Below are 18,833 nucleotides of genomic sequence, written 5' to 3'. Positions count from 1 at the left end.
ATTGGCACTTGAAAAGTTGAAAATTTCCCAACTTCTGTTGCGAGCAATGCCACTGAAGTGGCGCCAACGGATACAATGCAGTTCGTCAACGCCTGACGTCACCCATTGAAGGAGTTAGTACATGATGAAACTACAGAAAAATCAAGGTTTAAATAGGAAAATTATTTGGAAAAATTGAGCAAGATGCTACTGCATGGGATCTAAAAGTTGAGCTGGTGGTCAATGTATATTTACTTCAATTCATTTAATTTCATTTTCTTCAGCTTTTCTGGGGCCGGGTCACGGGGGCAACAGTCTCAGGAAAGAACCCCAGACTTCCCTTTCCCCAGACACTTCCTCCATCTCTTTTGGGGGGACCCAGTGGCGTTCCCAAGCCAGCCGAGAGACATGGTCACTCCAGCGTGTTCTGGGTCTTTCCAGAGGCTTCCTCCTGGTGGAACACGCCTGGAACACCTCCCTAGGTAGGCGTCCAGAAGGCATCCGAAACAGTTGCCCGAACCACCTCAGCCCGAGCCACCTCAGCTGACTTCTATTCCAAGCTCCTCCCGGATGACTCATATATATTAAAAAAAAACCTTTATGAGCAAAAAAAGACTGTTACGTCGCCCGGTATGGCACAGCTGGGGCTCCACCCAGGAGCCTGGCCTTTGGTTGGGGCTCATATGCACGTGCCTGAACGGGTTTTATTCCACAAAACCTGGCTGGGCTCAGCCCAAAGACCATCCTCCTGCAGGTCCAACACCTGCAAGAAGAGTCACAAGGGGCCGGTGCATTGAGGAATGGGTGGTGGTCAAAGGTTAGGACTACGACAACCTGATCGTAGGGCACAAAAACTGGCTCTTGTGACATGGAATGTCACCTCACTGGAAGGGAAGAAGCCAGAGCTTGTGTGGGAGGATATACATTTATGCTTGTGAATAAAATGTTAGAGACATTAATATCATTGAAATCACTTTACTTAAAGGGGTGTTTATAAAACCGTCATGAAGCCTTTATAATCATGACAAGTCATTAATATTAAATTAATTTTTTATGACAAATCCAATCTGTACTGCTGTAATTAAGTTTTAAAAAATATTAATGATGCTATTATAAAACTCATGACACAATTACAATGGCCTGAGGGCAATCATGTTTATGACAGACTTATGACAATTTTAAGAGAGTTACAATATTAAGACAGTTATGCTTTCTTGGTACAGTCAAGTTGTCCAAGACAACTATGACACATGTATGATGTATTTGTTTGTCATGTTGTCATAATAAAGACATTTCGAATTAAGGGCTGGGCGATTTAGCCTAAAATCTATATCTTGATTAATGAAACATTTTAACTCAATTACGATTAATGAACGATTATTTCATTTATTTATTTCTTTTTTAAGTTTTGTACAGTAAATATGCTAACATATTACAAGTGAGAGATTTTGAAATGAAGGATGCATTAATTTTAAAATAATTGAAAGAAACACACACTATCTACTATCTATGAGTATTTATTGAACATCAACGTTGAACAACTTAAATTAAAACACACATTGCCTAAAATGAAGTCAAAAAAGAACTAGAAAAGGTAACTGAAAATAATGACCTGGAAAAATTTGATCGATTTTAGATTCTGAATGTCGATTTTGATTACTTTTCCATTAATCGCCCGGTCCTAGCGCAAATAATGTTAACTTTTCATTTAAAATGTTATAAGCATGCATACAATCTCATGATTATTTTAATTACAGTATTATGAACTCTAAACTCAAGTAAAGTGTTACCTTGTAGTTCTTACATTTTTATACTAATAACCCATTATTTAATTGCAACCCAAATTGCATACTTATAGACCCTTCTACGCCATTTTGTATTAAAAATATTAGTAGGAGTATAGTAGTGCATTCACACTAAAAATTAAAGCAATTCTGAAAAGATGGATGACGCACTTATTCAATTATTCAATTGTTTAAATTAAGTTTGAAATGTTGCTCACGTCACGCACCCCATCGCTAACAGTTTTGCTCTTATACAGGAAAGGGAGGAGCTATCAGGCTCGAGGATGGATTTCTTTATTTCGAGTATAAAATACTCCAAATACTCCATTACAAAATACTCCTTTATAAACGATTCTGCCACCTCAAAATGGTGAATATGGTTGTACTCATGATAGGTAATATTGGATAGTTTGGCATTAATTTCCCTAATTTGCCACCTGTTGAACATCGACTGGAAACGGTTAGAATTTTCATTTAGTAAACAATACGTTAGTGTTCCATTTGGGACGACACTGCACTCTACACTACACGGTTGAATGCTTAAGTTATTATTTTGCTATACATTATATAGAAGTCTGTCCAAAATGTCTGTCCACATACTACCTGACAGAGAAGCGAGTCAATAAGTCAGGAGCCAAATTTTTCAGATCATGCAGCCAAAGGTCTTGAGGATTACGAGACAGTTAAAGAAAGCCCTGTTTCATCAGGGTTAAAGTTAAACACTTCAGGACAGCGGATCTGCTTGTCAGACTGTACAAACATGTCCTTAGCTCTATAGCCATGACAAGATGTGTGTGTGTCAAACTGTAAGACAGTCAAGGCTTCTTATAAACGGACATAAGCAACAAGTCTTGGCCAGAATTCTGCAGCATCTTTCCATTACATGTTTAGTGACCATGAGTCACATTTTCACACATATCTGAGCAAACTAAAACTCTGTTCTTCTCCAGCGGTAATTTTGTTTATGCGTTTTCTAGAGAACAGAAACTTAAAAACACCTTATGTCACATTAAATATTGAGCAGTTGTTAAATGACATCTCGCATTCAGTTTTGAAACACACAAATTAAGACATTCATTCATTCATTCATTCATTCATTTTCTTTCAGCTTTATTCATTAGGGGTCACTACAGCAGAATGAACCACCAACTAATCCAGCAATTGTTTTACACAGCTTCCAATAGCATTACTATAGTTCTATTTACTACTACAGACTAATATACAAGACAGGCCACTAGTGAAAATGCTGACTTCATTCACCTTTTCATTCAGAACATTTAATTCAAGTTTAAAATAATTAATTTAAGCTAGTTTAAGCATTTTCAATCATACCTGAGTGGTAATGAAAGAAATGTGTATATTGGGCTTCATTCATTATTATGTTCTTAAGAATTTTCATTCATTAGTGCTTAAGATTTGTCCTTCCTTTCCATTTAAAGAGGTATCGCAGGTGCATGATGTGTATCTGTTGCCAGTGCTGCCATTTGATAATAACATCCTAATTTTAAGAATGCAAATTAACAAAAGTAACTGTCATCTGTGGCATCACTGTTGCATTTTGCATTTAGTTATATCTAGGGCATACCTGTCAATCCTCCCATTTTTCCCGAGATTCTCTCGTATTTTACTGTTCTATCGCGCTATCATCCCGTGAAGGTATTTTCCTGTATTTCCAGTCTATCTCTGAACAGCCGATCTTCCCTATACGCAACCCATACCGCCGAACCACCAGGGGTCGCCCCTTGCTCTAAAACGTGAGCCTTCTGCGCTTTTGCTTAGTTTAGGAATGAACGCTTATAAATAAATATTAAAAACGGCGCGATTTCATTTATTTTTGCTTACAGGTGCCGTCGCCCATCCTGTACAATCCACAAAACAGTCATATAATGGTGCATGACTGTCAGCTGACGTGCTCTATAGTGATAAATAGACACTGTTTGCCAAACGGATTCTGTACTCGCGGTTTGAAGCGGAGAGAAAGTCTGGCTTTTGGGTGCGTGTTTAAACACATACACACATAATTAATAATAATAACATATAAACATGTTGATCTTGGTGGGTTTTTTTCCCCAAACACAACTAATTTTGTCTTAAATGAGCATAAAAAGTAAAAAAAAAGCAGTCGAATGCTTTCATTGTAACATTAGATGTGTGCATTTTTAAAAAGACACCTCTTATTTAAATAAAAAATCTTAATAAATATAATAATATTAATATAATAATAATAAATGAGAGATTCATTCATTGCTCTTTAATCAGAATGTTTACGTTATAAAGTGGAGAAACAGATTGAGAATGATAGCTTGATTCTATTTTATTATAATAGCTATTAATTTTAATAAGCTGAGCTGTTTGCTAATGTATTTGCTGTTAATGTAAATATTTATTTTTCTTTTGTTAATATTAATTTTAAAACATATTACTGACCATTTAACTGTTTATTTACAATGAAACAGCTCCAAATGAACATATTTAGTAATTTGGGGATTTTTTTAAGGGAGGGGGGTGGTGGTTGTTGGGGGAATCCCTTATTATGGTGGGCATATCCCTTATTTTCACATCCCAATGTTGACAGGTATGATCTAGGGCCATACAGAATCTGCGGACATTTTTTTGCCATTTCTGTGCAGAATTTTGTAAAATTTAAAGATTTATGTGGAATATTCTTTGGGAGTATCATAACTAAAAACTTAACATATTAAATTTAAAAATAATACTTTAACTTCTATTTAATGTTTACAATGCAAATCCAATTAGAGCCATTATTTGGTAAACAAAGCAAGTCTCACATATAATATCTACTAAAAGACAAAATATTACTTTACAAACTGCACTGTAAATAAATCAGATGAACATTTTCATATTAGTCAACAATATAACTGAAAATAATTGAAAACTGAATAAATATAAATTTACACAAACAAGTAAATAAATAGACTCAATAATGAGCTAAAAATCTGCAGATTTCTGCGAACGCAGATCCCGTGGGCATAGTTATATCTGAATATAACATGATCTCACATGTTTTTTGTTTACATTTTGGCGAAGTAGTGGCGCAGTAGGTAGTACTGTTGCCTCACAGCAAGAAGGTCGCTGGTTCGAGCCTCGGCTCAGATGGCGTTTCTGTGCGGAGTTTGCATGTACCCCCTGCGTTCGCGTGGGTTTCCTCCGGGTGCTCCGGTTTCCCCTACAGTCCAAAGACATGCAGTACAGGTGAATTGGGTAGGCTAAATTGTCCGTAGTGTATGAGTGTGTGCGTGTGAATGTGTGTGTGGATGTTTCCCAGAGATGGGTTGCGGCTGATCTGCTGATTCCGCTGTGGCGACCCCGGATTAATAAAGAGACTAAGCCGACAAGAAAATGAATGAATGTTTACATTTTGGAAAGAGTGTAATGTGCATCGCAGACCACAACCTGAAGTTGTTTCAGCGATCGGATTGATATCTGCCTCGAATGCATTTCATGCATACCGGCCCTGTTCAGGATGGAATGGCTGTCCAATCAGAATAAAGACACATGAATTGACCAGGTTTTAACAACCCTTAAAAGAGCACGATAGCCAAGTTTTTCTAGAAGGAACAGAACCGCATGTAATGTTTTGATGTAATGTAATGTGTATTTTATAAAGCACATTTATCATGTATAGAGGGCGGGGGTCTCTCTTAGGGCTGGGCCGATGGCCAAATGACCACACGATGCTGAGCCGGCATCGCCGATCCTCCACCCCGCCCCCATCGCAAACCCGCTCGCGAAAAATACACACTTAGGAGCCGATTACACTAATGTGCCATTTTAGAACGTAAACCCTGTGTTTTACCTAGCATTTCTGAACAGCCCTTCATCCTATGAAAATGCATATCACGTGACCACACACACACACACACTTTCATGCACTCGTCTGAGCTCCAGAGAGCAGTGCAGGTCGGACAGTTTATCAAGGATGTGCTGTAGGATCGCGTCTCACTATAGTTGTTAAACGTGATATTTAATTAATCTTGACTCTATCTAATGTTTGTAAGAATGATTGGTGCATGAAGCCCATTTCAGCATATTTTTACAATAATTATCTTGTTTTGATTTTCAATCAGTGAATTTGTTAGAAAATAAAGTTGCAGCCATTGCATTTACAAAAAAAAAAAAAAATTCAAAACAGTTTTAAAACCCTGTAAAACCATGAATATGCATACCACTACAGCACAGTCACAAACACATATAAAGTAAAAAAAAGAATCAGAGACCTTCCCAAAGGAGCCTTGTCCCAAAACCTTGAGCAGCTCAAACTGGCTGGGATCGGCCTTCTCGCAGCCCTCCTTCACATGATGAGTGATGGGAATCTCTTTATAAGCTCCCTCATCCTGCACACACAAACACAGACATGCAATACTTACTTTTGTTAAATAATGAACAAGCATTATTAATTGTGGCCATTTGTCTTCATTAGATTTGAGGTCCACTGAATTTTTAGATATTTAAATTTGAAGTGAAGACAACTTGTAGACGTCGCACATCAGATGCACATATGCCAGCAGTTCAAGATATTAGTCCAAAATAGTTTATCAGCTAAGATGCAAAAGTTCACTTAAATATTAAGTCTCAAACATTTTTTTTGTAATGTTTGAAAAAAACAACAACAAAGTAAATGGAAATAAAAACTCTAGCTATACATAATATACAGTGGGGGAAATAAGTATTGAACACGTCACCATTTTTCTCAGTAAATACATTTCTAAAAGTGCTGTTGACTTAATTTTCCCAAGATGTTGGTGACAACCAAATAAATCCATATATGCAAAGAAAACAAATCTAAATAGTTTACAAATGAAGTTATGTGTAATGCAGTGAAATGGCGCAGGGAAAAAGTATTGAACACATGAAGAAAGGGAGGTGTAGAAAGGCATGGAAAGCCCAGACAGAAGCTGAAATCCCTCAGTAGTTCTTTAGCAACCCTCTGCCCTTCCTCACTGTAAATCAATATGAGCTGCTTCAGTCCAACATCTTCATTAGGGCTGGGCGATATAAGCAAAAAATCATATCTCTGTATTTTTAGGAGAATATATATCCAGTATTTTCCCATAAATGGTTACTTGAGAGTCAAAACCGCAATGTATGTATATGTATATATATATATATATATATATATATATATATATATATATATATATATATATATATATATATATGTATATGTATATATATATATATATATATATATATATATATATATATATATATATATGTATACACACACACACACACACACACACACACATATATATATATATACACACACACACACACACACACACACACACACACACACACACACACACACACACACACACACACACACACACACACACACACACACACACACACACACACACACACACACACACACACACACACACACACACACACACACACACATATATCTGCTATATATTGCAAAATTTATCATTGCTGTGCTAATCAAATCTGCAATTTAGCTATTGCAGACATTACATTTACATGCATTGTTTGTTTATGTGATATTGACCAATCAGATGGGGCCTTACTATTTACTATTACCAAAATTTTAACTATTTATAAAAAATATCCATAACTTTATGGCCATTGGATACTAGGCATGGATATATTTATTGCGATCATGATTTTCAAAAGTATTACATTGCTTTGTAAATGTTTATTATTACCATTTAATGAGTCTCCCCATACAGTTTGATATAGCACTTAGACCTGGAAGCCTCTCTGCGTAATGTCACACTTAACAAGCGAATTAGGCAAGAGAAGACAATGACAACAGCCAATCAGAGCACCTTGACTGTTTTTTTGTCTAAATTAGAATGAATTAGCTAATAAAAATAGTTTTCCTAGGATACGGAAAAATTATATATCAGAAGAATTACTGTTAATCGCGATACTCAACAATGACAGCGCATTTATTACTAGTATTGTGCAACCCTAGTTACAACTTCTGTTGACATAGCAACCAGATAACTTACAAATATTTCGATAAAAATGCCAAACATTGACAATATAATGTAACAACAGATTATAAAGTTTGCAGCTCTAAAATGTAGATACCTCCTGCTAATCTCCTTTATATCAACAAGATTGTCAGAAACATACGGTTATGTGCTTCTTCATTATTATTTCTGAATTAGTTGCTTGTGTCAGGGTTCTGCAACTCTTGTAAATTCTTGTTTTTGGTGGCAGAGTCCAGACACTAGCTCTGTCTTGTCCTGTATGTGGTGCTCAGCTTGACTTTTCTCAGGTCGAGCACTTGTTTTCTGTCATTGTGTATCTCTGTATGGGTGCCAACGTCGGGGTCTGTGCTTCCTTGCAACACGCGCTCTTGTACTCATGTTTGTGTTTTGCTCTTTCGGCATTGCGCTGTTTCATTCTCAGCCTCTCCGTCTCGTTGGTTTCAGTTTTGGTTGGCGCTGAGATGAACCATGCATGCTGCATATGTGTGAGCGCACGGTAAGGTGTTTTCATCTATCGTGTGCTCGTGTCTTGCGTCTGTTGGTGTTGTTTAAGCACGTGGCTGAATGTTTACATTGTGGCCGCGTGCTTTTGTGGTGTGCTTTAAAGGTTCACAAAACCCTTGAGTACTTTTTTTGAGATTTGAACAGATTTGTGTGTGTTGAGCATCAGTTGAGATAATGTTAGCACTTGTTAGCTTTAATTGTGGGAAAAACTAGATAATTTGGAGCTTTTGTCAGCTAATTTCAGCTTCTGGGTTAAAAATGATTTTTGGGGCGGGATCAAAATCTGCGACGTGGCGCAAAACTGCAAGTGCAAAGATGATGCGTTGGTTTTTCATTATTATTCAAAGCGGAGTTTTCTTATCCTATGAGGAGAACCGGCTTCTTAATTATTCATGACTGCACGTGCTTTCCGAAGGAAAGGCAGACCTGCCAGTGCCAAGCTGTTAGACACGGACCCACGGCACACAGTATTTAGCTGTTCATGAAGGGTCATATGTGTTTGTTTCTATGATCCACAGGACTTGTAGCATGTTTTTCCCCACAATGCTGTCAGGGCCGATACAGCAAAGCTGTTTGTGTGCAGCAAGCATTTTTGTCGGGAGAGCAGTGCGAGTATTGGAGAATGGTGGACTTTGTCTTTTATCAGGAGTTCGTTCACATTTACACACATCGCCGTGCTGCTGTGTTTGCCTAAATCCTCTAGATTACCAGCAGGGCTAATGATTAAAATAGACAGGGCAAGAGACCTGCTGCACTGAGTCTGCATTCAGACCCCGGGATTGAGGGAGAAGTCCTGATTTATAGTGTTTATATGAACACGATCATCTTTATAATGATATAAATTGTGGTTATCTGGATATGAAATTACAAATGACAAATATAGCAGGGCATTAAATTACTGTTTATTTCTTTGCATTTTAACTTTGTAAACTATAAAATCATGCGTCTCCTCACGGTTTGTCTCATTTTGTGAGCTGACTGACTGGCTGGCTGACTGTTCGCTCCCCTCCTTCTCCCCTGCTGGCCACGCCCACTCCTGCCATTTGCTCGCGGAGCTCCACGCCCATTATGATGCATCTTTTGAAGATGACCTGTACCGAAAGTGGGGGCTGTCATGACGTGTTTTGCTTATGTGCTGTTTTGTGAACACGCGGTTAATGAGCTCTCTCATTGGCTGCGGGTTCTAGTCTCGTTTTATGCGAGTACATGGGTTGTGTTGTTTCTTTGTGTCATGTGCTCTCCCGTCTATTGTCTAGTCCCACACTCCTTGTTAACGAATTATTAGTTAATTATGTTAACCTGTTTGTTTGTTAATTTATTTCTGCTTATATTCTCCTCATGTCTGCTGTCTTGTGCCAGTTCGTCATCGTTTCCTGCCTGTCCTCCAGTCCTTCCCAGTCTAGTCTTGTTTTGATTGTTTATTTGTTTCATTAATGTTACCCCCCTAAGGGTAGTTTGTTTTGCCTTTTATTTTACTTTATTATTAATAAACACCCATTTTTTACTGCACCCAAGTCCTCGCTCCTTTTCCCCAAACCCCGAATGTGACAGCTTGTGTCTGTAGCCTTATATAGACTAATATTAGCTCTGTATCAGCCTGGCAAGTATCAGCCTTTCAAAATGAACACAATACTCTTAAGACAGAGAGTTCACTGGATGCGCAGAAGTATTTTACACAATTACTCACACAGTGTGTGTAGGACTCCTCCTCCATTGGCTCATCCATGATCTGATGCCCATTAACCTGAGGGTAAAAAAAAAACATTAGGATTTTTAATGTTCAGCGACTTTTAACTTTTCCAATGAATCTCTCTAAAATCTGATATGCAAACCAGTGCTGATATTATTGCTGCCGCACTTACTAGCCAAAAATCTTTAATAAAAGTTGCTCGATGCCAAAATTATATGCAAAAAAATAAATATTATTCTGGCAGATTTATTAGGGATGCAATGATTACAGGTTTTATGTATGATTATAGTCTGAGGAATATTCACTGATATCCCACACTCGTTAAATTCTAAAATTTATCAGTTTAGAAAAATCACATGAAAATCTTCTTACATTTTAAAGTGTCATTTATTGCTGCTCAGTAACCAAATAATACAGCATAAAATAATAATAAAAACAAACAGTAGTCTATTTCTCTTTGGACTTAAAAATTAGTGAAAAAAAAGTGTTGGTCATTTAAACTCAAGTAATAATAAATGACACAACACTAAAAAAATGAATAAAAATAAAATACATTTAAAAAAAGTTTAGGTCTAATGTAAATCTATCTAAAAGTATTTAAGTAATGCAAGTATTTCCCTTTTAAAGAAAACAAATGCAGTCAAAGGCTGTTGAACCTCTGCCTGGAAGGCACTTTTGATGAACTATATTACAAAAATGTTTGTTGTTTTCATTTTTGGACCAGAGTAGAAAGGTGTATATGAAGCTGATTGGTCAGATTTTGTTATGTGACGCATGGTGCGCTTGTGGCATTCTGAAAAATGTTGATGTTTTCAAAGTGCGTGTTGGAAAGTGCGTAGCATCACTCTTAATATGCACACACAAGCCGCGCACCTCCATTGGAAATAATGAACTTGCGTGTGCAAAAGAAGTGATGTGTGCACGACCCTTAGGCCCCGTTTACACTAATACGTTTTAGTTTTAAAATGCACAAGTTTTGCTACGGTTACGCCGTCAATCCACACGACGCCGGAGTTTTCGAACGCTAAAAACGTTTTCTGAGCTTTTTGAAAACAGTGAAGAGGCCGTTTTCATTTTAAAATGCTGCTGCTCCAGGTCACTATTAAGTAGCCCACAGAAATTTAATCTTGTGCATCCTTTACTTGTAAGTTCAGACTTCACAAGTTTGAAATGGAGAACAAACTCCAGGGGGCACGTCAAGTAATATGGACACGTAATATGAGGGCACGTAATATTCGATTAACGAGCTGCGGTTGTCGGTTAGCAAAATTAACCGAAATGAGCATCTCTAGTTGTCACGATACTGGAATTCGAAACCAATCAGTACAGAAATTTAAAAAACGTCCACTTCCCACGAACATTTGAGCACATTCTTAAACAGCCCTGATTTGCTGTTGTGTTCACGTGGTCAACAGAAATGACTGTGACTGGTCGTAAAGGTCATCAGTTCACCAAACTCACCGCTGTCTACTGAGTGTAAACACAGATACAGGGACACTGGAGCGTTTCAAAGTCACAGCGATCAGTTGGATTGTCCATACGCTGTTATCCGCTGACATCAGAGCAATCCTCTGATGAATCGCAGCTTTAAAACGCCCCAGTGTTCATGCTATTTAATTCATGAGTCATGTTAGCTTGAACTCATTCACAGAATCCAAAACCTGATTTTTAATAGGCCATTACTAGTCAATACAAAATATTCACTTATTCGTTTATTTTCTTTTCAGCTTAGTCCCTTTATTCATCAGGGGTTGCCACAGCACAGCGGAATGAACCACCAACTTATCAAGCATATGCTTTACACAGACGATGCCCTTCCAGCAGCAACCCAACACTGGTAAACACCCATACAATCATGCATTCACACTCATACACTACAGCCGATTTAGCTTTTTCAATTCACCTATACCACATGCCTTTGGACTGTGGGGGAAACTGGAGCACCGGGAGGAAACCCACGCAAACACAGGGAGAACATGCAAACTCCACACAGAAACGCCAACTGACCTGCCAGGGCTTGAGCCAGCGACCATCTTGCTGTGAGCAATCGTGCTACCCACTGCGCCACTGTGACGCCCCAAAATAATAATTTAACACAAATTGAGCTGACTACGTTACCACTGCTATATATTTTTTAGCTGCATGCAAGTAATTAATGAACAATGCAAAGAATTAATCAATATTCAATGTAAAATTTATGTAATCCTATGGAAGATGGAAGTTAAATGTTAAAAGCTTTATTTTGTCGTAATATTTACAGATTGCGATTGATTTTTTTTGTAATGAAATGGCTTACTATGCATTGTGTTTCATAGTTCTGCACTGTTTATTCATGTTTACAGCTCACTAATAGTGACTGAAGTGACTCAGTTTTTGATAAATGCTCCACATCAACTCTGAAACCAATTTTAGTGCAACAAGTTCATTTTTCACTATAAATAATAACAACATACTCATGCATCATGATGACAGGATTTTCCTCCACCAAAAAGAAAGTGAAAACATCAGAACTAATCACAAATCATTATAATTGTCACCATAAATACATCATACTCATGCTGAACAGTGCAATGTATCTGGCGTCGCTGGTTCAGCTCAATCATGGAAAAGCACTTATCACATCTATTACATCTTGGACCAGTAGCCTAAAACAGATTAAAATGTTTTACTGCTGACAGAGACAGATCTTGAATGAACAAACACAGCAAAGCCCAGTGTCATGTAGCTACTATGAACAAAATACTGAAATCTCACTCTCATTTTTGGATGCTAGATGCTTTATAATCCATATTTTTAAATGCCAAAGTTTAAACTATTGTCTAGCTTGATGTAAACACTGATGTGCGTGACAGAAACACTTAAAGTGCATAATATTAGTAGTCCAAATACAGTAAGTCTATTTAATATTTACGTAACGTATAGATAAATACCAGGTAGTGAAAGCAAAACAAACAGAGACAGCAGACAGGATATTTACAGATATAGATTTTAAGAAACTCCTAATATCTCGCATCTTTGAAAGAGCATAGATTGGAGCTGATAGTGTAATCGACGTGTAACTAACAGACTGGAATTAAATGAAAGCAAATGATAGTGGCGTTATATAGTTTACTTTGACATTCGGCGAGTGCGCGTGCGTGCGCTTTAGTCATGACTCATAAGGTGAATCCGATCAACAAGCGCAGGCTAATCGTCATTATAACCAAGTCATTTCACTCGCATGCTCGTGGTTTACACACAACACAAACAGTGTCGCTTCTGGGAACGTAATTTGCATTAGTTTTGTGCAGGATTCATGAATAGTAACATCATTATCGCAAGCTAACGGCTTAAGCTAATGGTGTCGTCACGCGAGTCTCCACACTGCGTGCGCGCACCCGCGCAACAGGGACACACTCGCTCATATCACCAAAAACACACAAAGCTGTAATTGATGACACCGATAATCAATACAAGTCCATTAATGTGGTCATATGTGTGACATACCTCACTGCTTACGCTCTGCACCTCCATTTTGAGCGAGGACTCCTGCGCGGGGCCAAAAGATATCATATGGTGTAACTAGAGGTTTATTTCTCCAGGCATTTCTTCGTCGTGGTTGACATTAAATGCTCGTGAAAACTAAGTGACGCGGGCGGTTAACCGGATCATAAGAATCGCACGGGTCGCTCCGCTCGCTTATTCCCACAAATATGGCCGTCTCTATCCGCGCGAGCTGAAGACGGCAGGGCTTGCGTCATTGTGACGCAACTCAACGGAGGATTTCCCCACCGAAGGGAGCACAAACCCATTTAACTGTATCCCGATGCTCACCAGCCCAAACAACGCTGCACTTGGAAGTGAACGTGTTAAGTGTGTGATAGTGCGCAGAAATAATGAATGAAGTAAATTTACAATGTTTTACAGCACGGTGACCAGCGCATTATAAGTAACGTGAGTTACGTAATAACATTACTTTTCAAAGTAACGAGTAAAGTAACGCTTACTCAAAAAAGAAGTAAGACTATTTGAGTTACTTTTTATTTTAAAAATAATGAGAGGATAATGAAAATTATAATGATGCACTTAATAATAGAATGCCTTCATTATTTTGAACACATCCAAAAAAAGGAAAAGGGCATTGTCTCAATCAATGAACAGGATTTTGCATCACTAATATGACAAAAACTACAAAAATAGAAACACTACTTTCATTAATCCATATATATGGCAGCTCATTTATGATAGAATATTTAATGTATTTTAAAGTGTCTTTCTTTCCTAACTATACCAAGCAAGCACACGCTGCACAGTGGCTTAGTGGTTAGCACTGTCGCATCACAATAAGGAGTTTGCATGTTCTCCCTGGCTGCGTCTGAAACGGCATGCTTCCATACTATATAGTATGCTAAAATCAGTATGCAAGCTGAGTAGTATGTCAGAATTTATAGAATTCGAAAATCAGTATGCGAGAAGTACCCGGATGACCTACTACTTCTGACAAGCTTCTGAAGTGCACATCAAATCCGCACTGCGCTCATCCATGATGCCCAGCAAGAGAATTCATGAAAGGGAGTGAATTGACGCAACTGACGCTGGTAGGTTATGTGATCATGACAAAATGACATATATGACAATTATTTCAGATACTGCAGATTTACATTTCAGTCTGTCTTTCAACAAACCTTCCATTGTTCATTCATGTTTTAATTTTGTACAGTACTCAAGTACTGTCATGTTCCTCGAAATCATTGTGAGTTCACGCTCTCTCTCACTGACGCTGTACTGCCAAACCCTTGGCTTCACTCACAGCAAGCTTATATGGAAAAGTAATTAAAAAGTACTTCAAAATATACCAACATGATTGACTTGTTTTGCTACTATTGATTATTTCTATTTGTCAAAACGATACTAAACTAATTTTAGTTGTGTTTAATGCAGTGGCTCGATCTGCCCCATTGAAAGCGCCATCTGCATTTTTATCTAATCATCATCAGTTATGTGGTTTTCTCACCTTTACACACACACGCACGGCAATCATCATAGGCAATGTGCCCCAACCCCACAAGCAAAGACATTTGCATGTTTATAGGCTATTACATAAATGCAATCTCGACTTGTAATACTGCGCTCACGACATTTGTCATTGAAATAACGCCACAGGTAGTTGGTAGATCTGTGTAAAAAAGGCCTCCCGCCACAGCTGGAAAACATCCTAGAGCAGTGGTTCTCAAACTGTGGTTGTGTACCAATAGTGGTACGCAGGCTTCCTTCTAGTGGTACGCGGATGAATCAAATATGTAATATACATACTACAAATATTTGAAGAAATTATCAAAAATTATTTATATACGAATATGATGACATTAATATAATATAATATTTATATATTTATATGTTATATAATATAATATATTTATATATTATAAATATAATATAATATTTATGAGGTCCCGGCAACATTTCCAGGTGCTAATAAAACAGGAGTTATTACTTTTTTGAACTGTACAGATCTTAAGCTGCTTTACTAGACCTAATACGCTACTGTATTTCAAAACTGCTCATTATGGTGGTACTTGCAAAGACAATTTTTTTCTGAGGTGGTACTTGATGAAAAACGTTTGAGAACCACTGTCCTAGAGGAAACACTGAAGTTGGTAATAAATAATACATGATTAAATGATAAAAATGTAAAATAATGGTAAAAAATATTAAAATAATCAAATTGTTCAGTACTTGAAACAGAAATTTGATAAATGAACAAAGACATTAAATCAGTCACTCACTTTCCTTTGTCTACTCCCCAGATAGCAGGCAGTAATCGGCCCGAGCTCGGCTGCCCTCCGGCGCCTCCGGCTCCGACTCGGCATCGGCGAGTGTTATCCGGGCCGAGTGCGGCCCGCAGCTCGCTCGCGCACATGCGGTTGTGATACGGCTGTAAAGCACTGGCCCGATTCCGGTCAACCATATGGCAACCGATTAAGGCTGATGGCAACCGATTAAGTCCTTTATTTATCTAGTAATCTGTTAGCTCCACGTTTAATGATAATTTGAGAAAATATTCATGGTACGATAGCAAAAAAAAAAAAAAAAAAAGAATATTTAGTGTGGATGTTCGCAATGTTTAGACGCAAACAAAGCAATATTATTTATAAATAGATTATACATGTCATCTAGAGAAAAACTATGTAAAATTCGCTTATTTTTGAGATAGCACGCTCCTGTGCTGACAGTTTTTGTTTTAAAGCAGAAGTTGGTTTCATAATAAACACATGCGTGACTAAACTCATGATCCACACTCCAATCCAGACGGTGGCGGTAATGCTCCAAAAAGCTGGTTGTCAACCACCATGGCACGAAGATCACAAGAAGAAAAAGTTTTTTTTTTTAAAGACTTCACGTGAATTCCGGTCAGAAAGGTAAGCTTTTTACTGCTTGTGTTCTGTATAATTAGCGAATTTAGAGCTTAAAACATTTCCACGGTGTTTGGTTGTAACAGCGTTTAGTAATTTAAAACAGTTTGATACGAAATGTAACTTGCTTTAAGAAACACGACTGGAGCTAATGTATGCTAACGCTAACAGTTACAAACACGCCTGAAAGTTCATTTTCCTTTAACACAATGTTAGATTGTAACGTGTGTAGTAACTGAAAACTATTTTAATTATTTTAAAGAAACATGAAACGAATTTGTGTGTATGCTAACTTTGCGTTAAAGAAAGTTTCTGTAGACGAATCCATTAACTAACATGGCAACGTGTTTTTTTCCTGATTTAACCTTATAAAGTACCGTGGATGTTGAAAAAAATCATTGTACAGGCGTATACTTATCCAACAGTATTAATTATGTGATTGTGTAAATAAAAACTAATCGTTTTGGATTAATAAAATATTATTGTTTATCTTGTTTATGCAGTTAGTCACGAAAAGTGATCGAAACTCGACTGTTTACTATTCTCTTTAAACTATCCAAGAGAAATATATTACTATGCACTTTAATTCATATGTGTTAGCCTATGTGAATCAATTATATCTTTTGTTCAAGCTGTAATGGTCAGTTAATGTAAAACTGAACGTCTTAAAGCAGATTTTGATGTTTTTTGTTTGTTTTTTATGTAATTGACGGTGATAAATTCTGATTTAAATGAATGGGTAACAATATTTGTTGGTTAAGTCTTATTGTTCTTGTTTAACAAAGGTTAGTGAGATCATTTTGCAGTACATCACGACCAAAGAAGTCAATGGCACACTCTTTTGAACGTGAATAGGCATGCTATAGTTGTGTGCTAAAAGTCCATTATAAGCTGTAAACTGCTGATATATTTTCAACATAGATTGAGCTTTTCAGACATTACATTACTAATTGCTTCACAAACAGCTGAAACGGTTTATTGTTATTGGCTATCATCATCAAACATTTTTCACAATGGTAGGTTAATCTTCATGGGTACAGAATAATGCATGTGCTTGGCCATCTTACAAATCTATGTCTCAGATTTATAAGGCTGTCACTCTGCATGAATCTCCGAATAAATCTTGTGCAACCTTCTGTGTACTGATTATTTACACTATAGGTATTATATGCATTAATTAACTTTGATAGTATTTCAGGATTTGAACTTTTCTTTACGGGAGGTTAACAACAATGTGATGTTTTATTATAGATGCATATGAGGAAGCTCGACTAAAACATCCACACGCAACTGTGATTTCTGACTGGTAAACAGATGAGGACGATGATTGCCTGTCATACATCTAAAGACAGAACAGGTTTGTTTGCAATTATTTTAAACACATACTGTCAACATTGTCATTGATCTATTACAACCTGTGAGTTTTGCCCTGGCACTATACTAAAGTGATGTTTTGTTTTGTAAATGTATCTGATCAAGGGACAGTATAGACGCATCTATACCATGATGAAGAAAAATTACTTTGAACAAAGAGGCTGGATAAAAGGCAGGTATGAAGATTTCAGAAATCAATGCAGCACCACAAGTACCATCACCATCAATGACTATGGCAGAAATCTTAAGACCACCATCAAGATGCACAGATACTGTACATTCCAGTACACCAGGCGTGTCCAAACTACGGCCCGCGGGCCATCTGCAGCCCAAAAAACATCTCTCGGCCCAAAAAGTTTGGACACTCTTGCAGTACACCTATGAACATTTACAGTCTTTGTTCTAGTGCAGTTTGAGATCAAGACAGACTAGTGCAGTTTGAGATCAAGACATAACTTATTGCATCTCGTGATGTCTTTGTAAGAATTGAAGACATCACTACATTTGTTATGGTTTAATGCAGCTAGAAAGTAAAGATCAACTAGAGAATATCAGCAGTGTCTAACCCACTGTTGTATTTACAGAAGTTGTATGAGAATAAGCTACAGGTTGATTTATACTAATCTGTTTTTCTTTTTTAGCACGACTGACTGAAGTTTTAAAATCATGCAACGTCATAAAGCAGCAGCTGGGCCTGATTTTCACAAAACCAAAACAGACGTGATAAAATTCCAGATGTAAACACATTTGACCTTCCTTTGGCCAATTTGATTTGGAAAAGCTTGAAAATCAACTAAAGGAGCAGCCCGAACAAATGAAGAAACTGGTAAGTTCAAGCTCTTGCTAATTTCAAAGTGTTTTAAGTTTATTTGTTTTTTTTATTGTTTTTTTTTTTGCTTCGTAGGTAGCCTACTTTTTTCCTAATTTTTTCTTTTTTTTTTTACATTAGTACTTGTTCACTACTAATTATCTGTTTATCTTTTAATCACAGATGGAGTGAGGACAAATGTCCATACCACGCCACTGATAAAGAAGTGGAAAAATGCATTACAAGGTAGCTACAACTTGCCCCTGACAGGGATGGAGGAAGAAAGAAGAGAAAGCTAATGTGTCAAATGTCTAC

General features: G+C 37.3%; 2 protein-coding genes across 13 annotated transcripts in view; one reads left to right on the top strand and one right to left on the bottom strand.

Moving 5' to 3' along the window:
* rps6kal (ribosomal protein S6 kinase a, like) overlaps positions 1 to 18,833 on the bottom strand; it is a 62,420-nt gene that overhangs the window by 41,700 nt on the left and 1,887 nt on the right. For 4 of the 11 annotated variants that reach the window (XM_073921225.1, XM_073921230.1, XM_073921228.1 and 1 more), the window contains exons 1-3: positions 13,431 to 13,667; positions 9,942 to 9,998; positions 6,002 to 6,118 (exon numbers count right to left, since the gene is read on the bottom strand). Coding sequence is in view for 4 of the 11 variants with exons in the window: in NM_200073.1 (NP_956367.1) it covers positions 6,002 to 6,118; positions 9,942 to 9,998; positions 13,431 to 13,496 (240 nt within the window). In the remaining 7 variants the exon portion in view is untranslated. 11 annotated transcript variants of the gene reach the window in all.
* Positions 13,067 to 18,833, top strand: part of nxf1a (nuclear RNA export factor 1a) — a 54,515-nt gene continuing 48,748 nt past the window's right edge. The window contains exon 1 of one of the 2 annotated variants that reach the window (XM_073921640.1): positions 13,067 to 14,521. The gene's annotated coding sequence lies outside the window, so the exon portion shown is untranslated. The remainder of the gene's footprint in view (positions 14,522 to 18,833) is intronic. The other variant, XM_073921643.1, reaches the window with a different exon arrangement.

Source organism: Danio rerio, chromosome 14, assembly GCF_049306965.1.
Source record: "Danio rerio strain Tuebingen ecotype United States chromosome 14, GRCz12tu, whole genome shotgun sequence".
NCBI classification, from domain to species: domain Eukaryota; kingdom Metazoa; phylum Chordata; class Actinopteri; order Cypriniformes; family Danionidae; genus Danio; species Danio rerio.
Note: the sequence above shows the minus strand (reverse complement) of the source record. Positions and strands in the feature narration are given on the sequence as shown.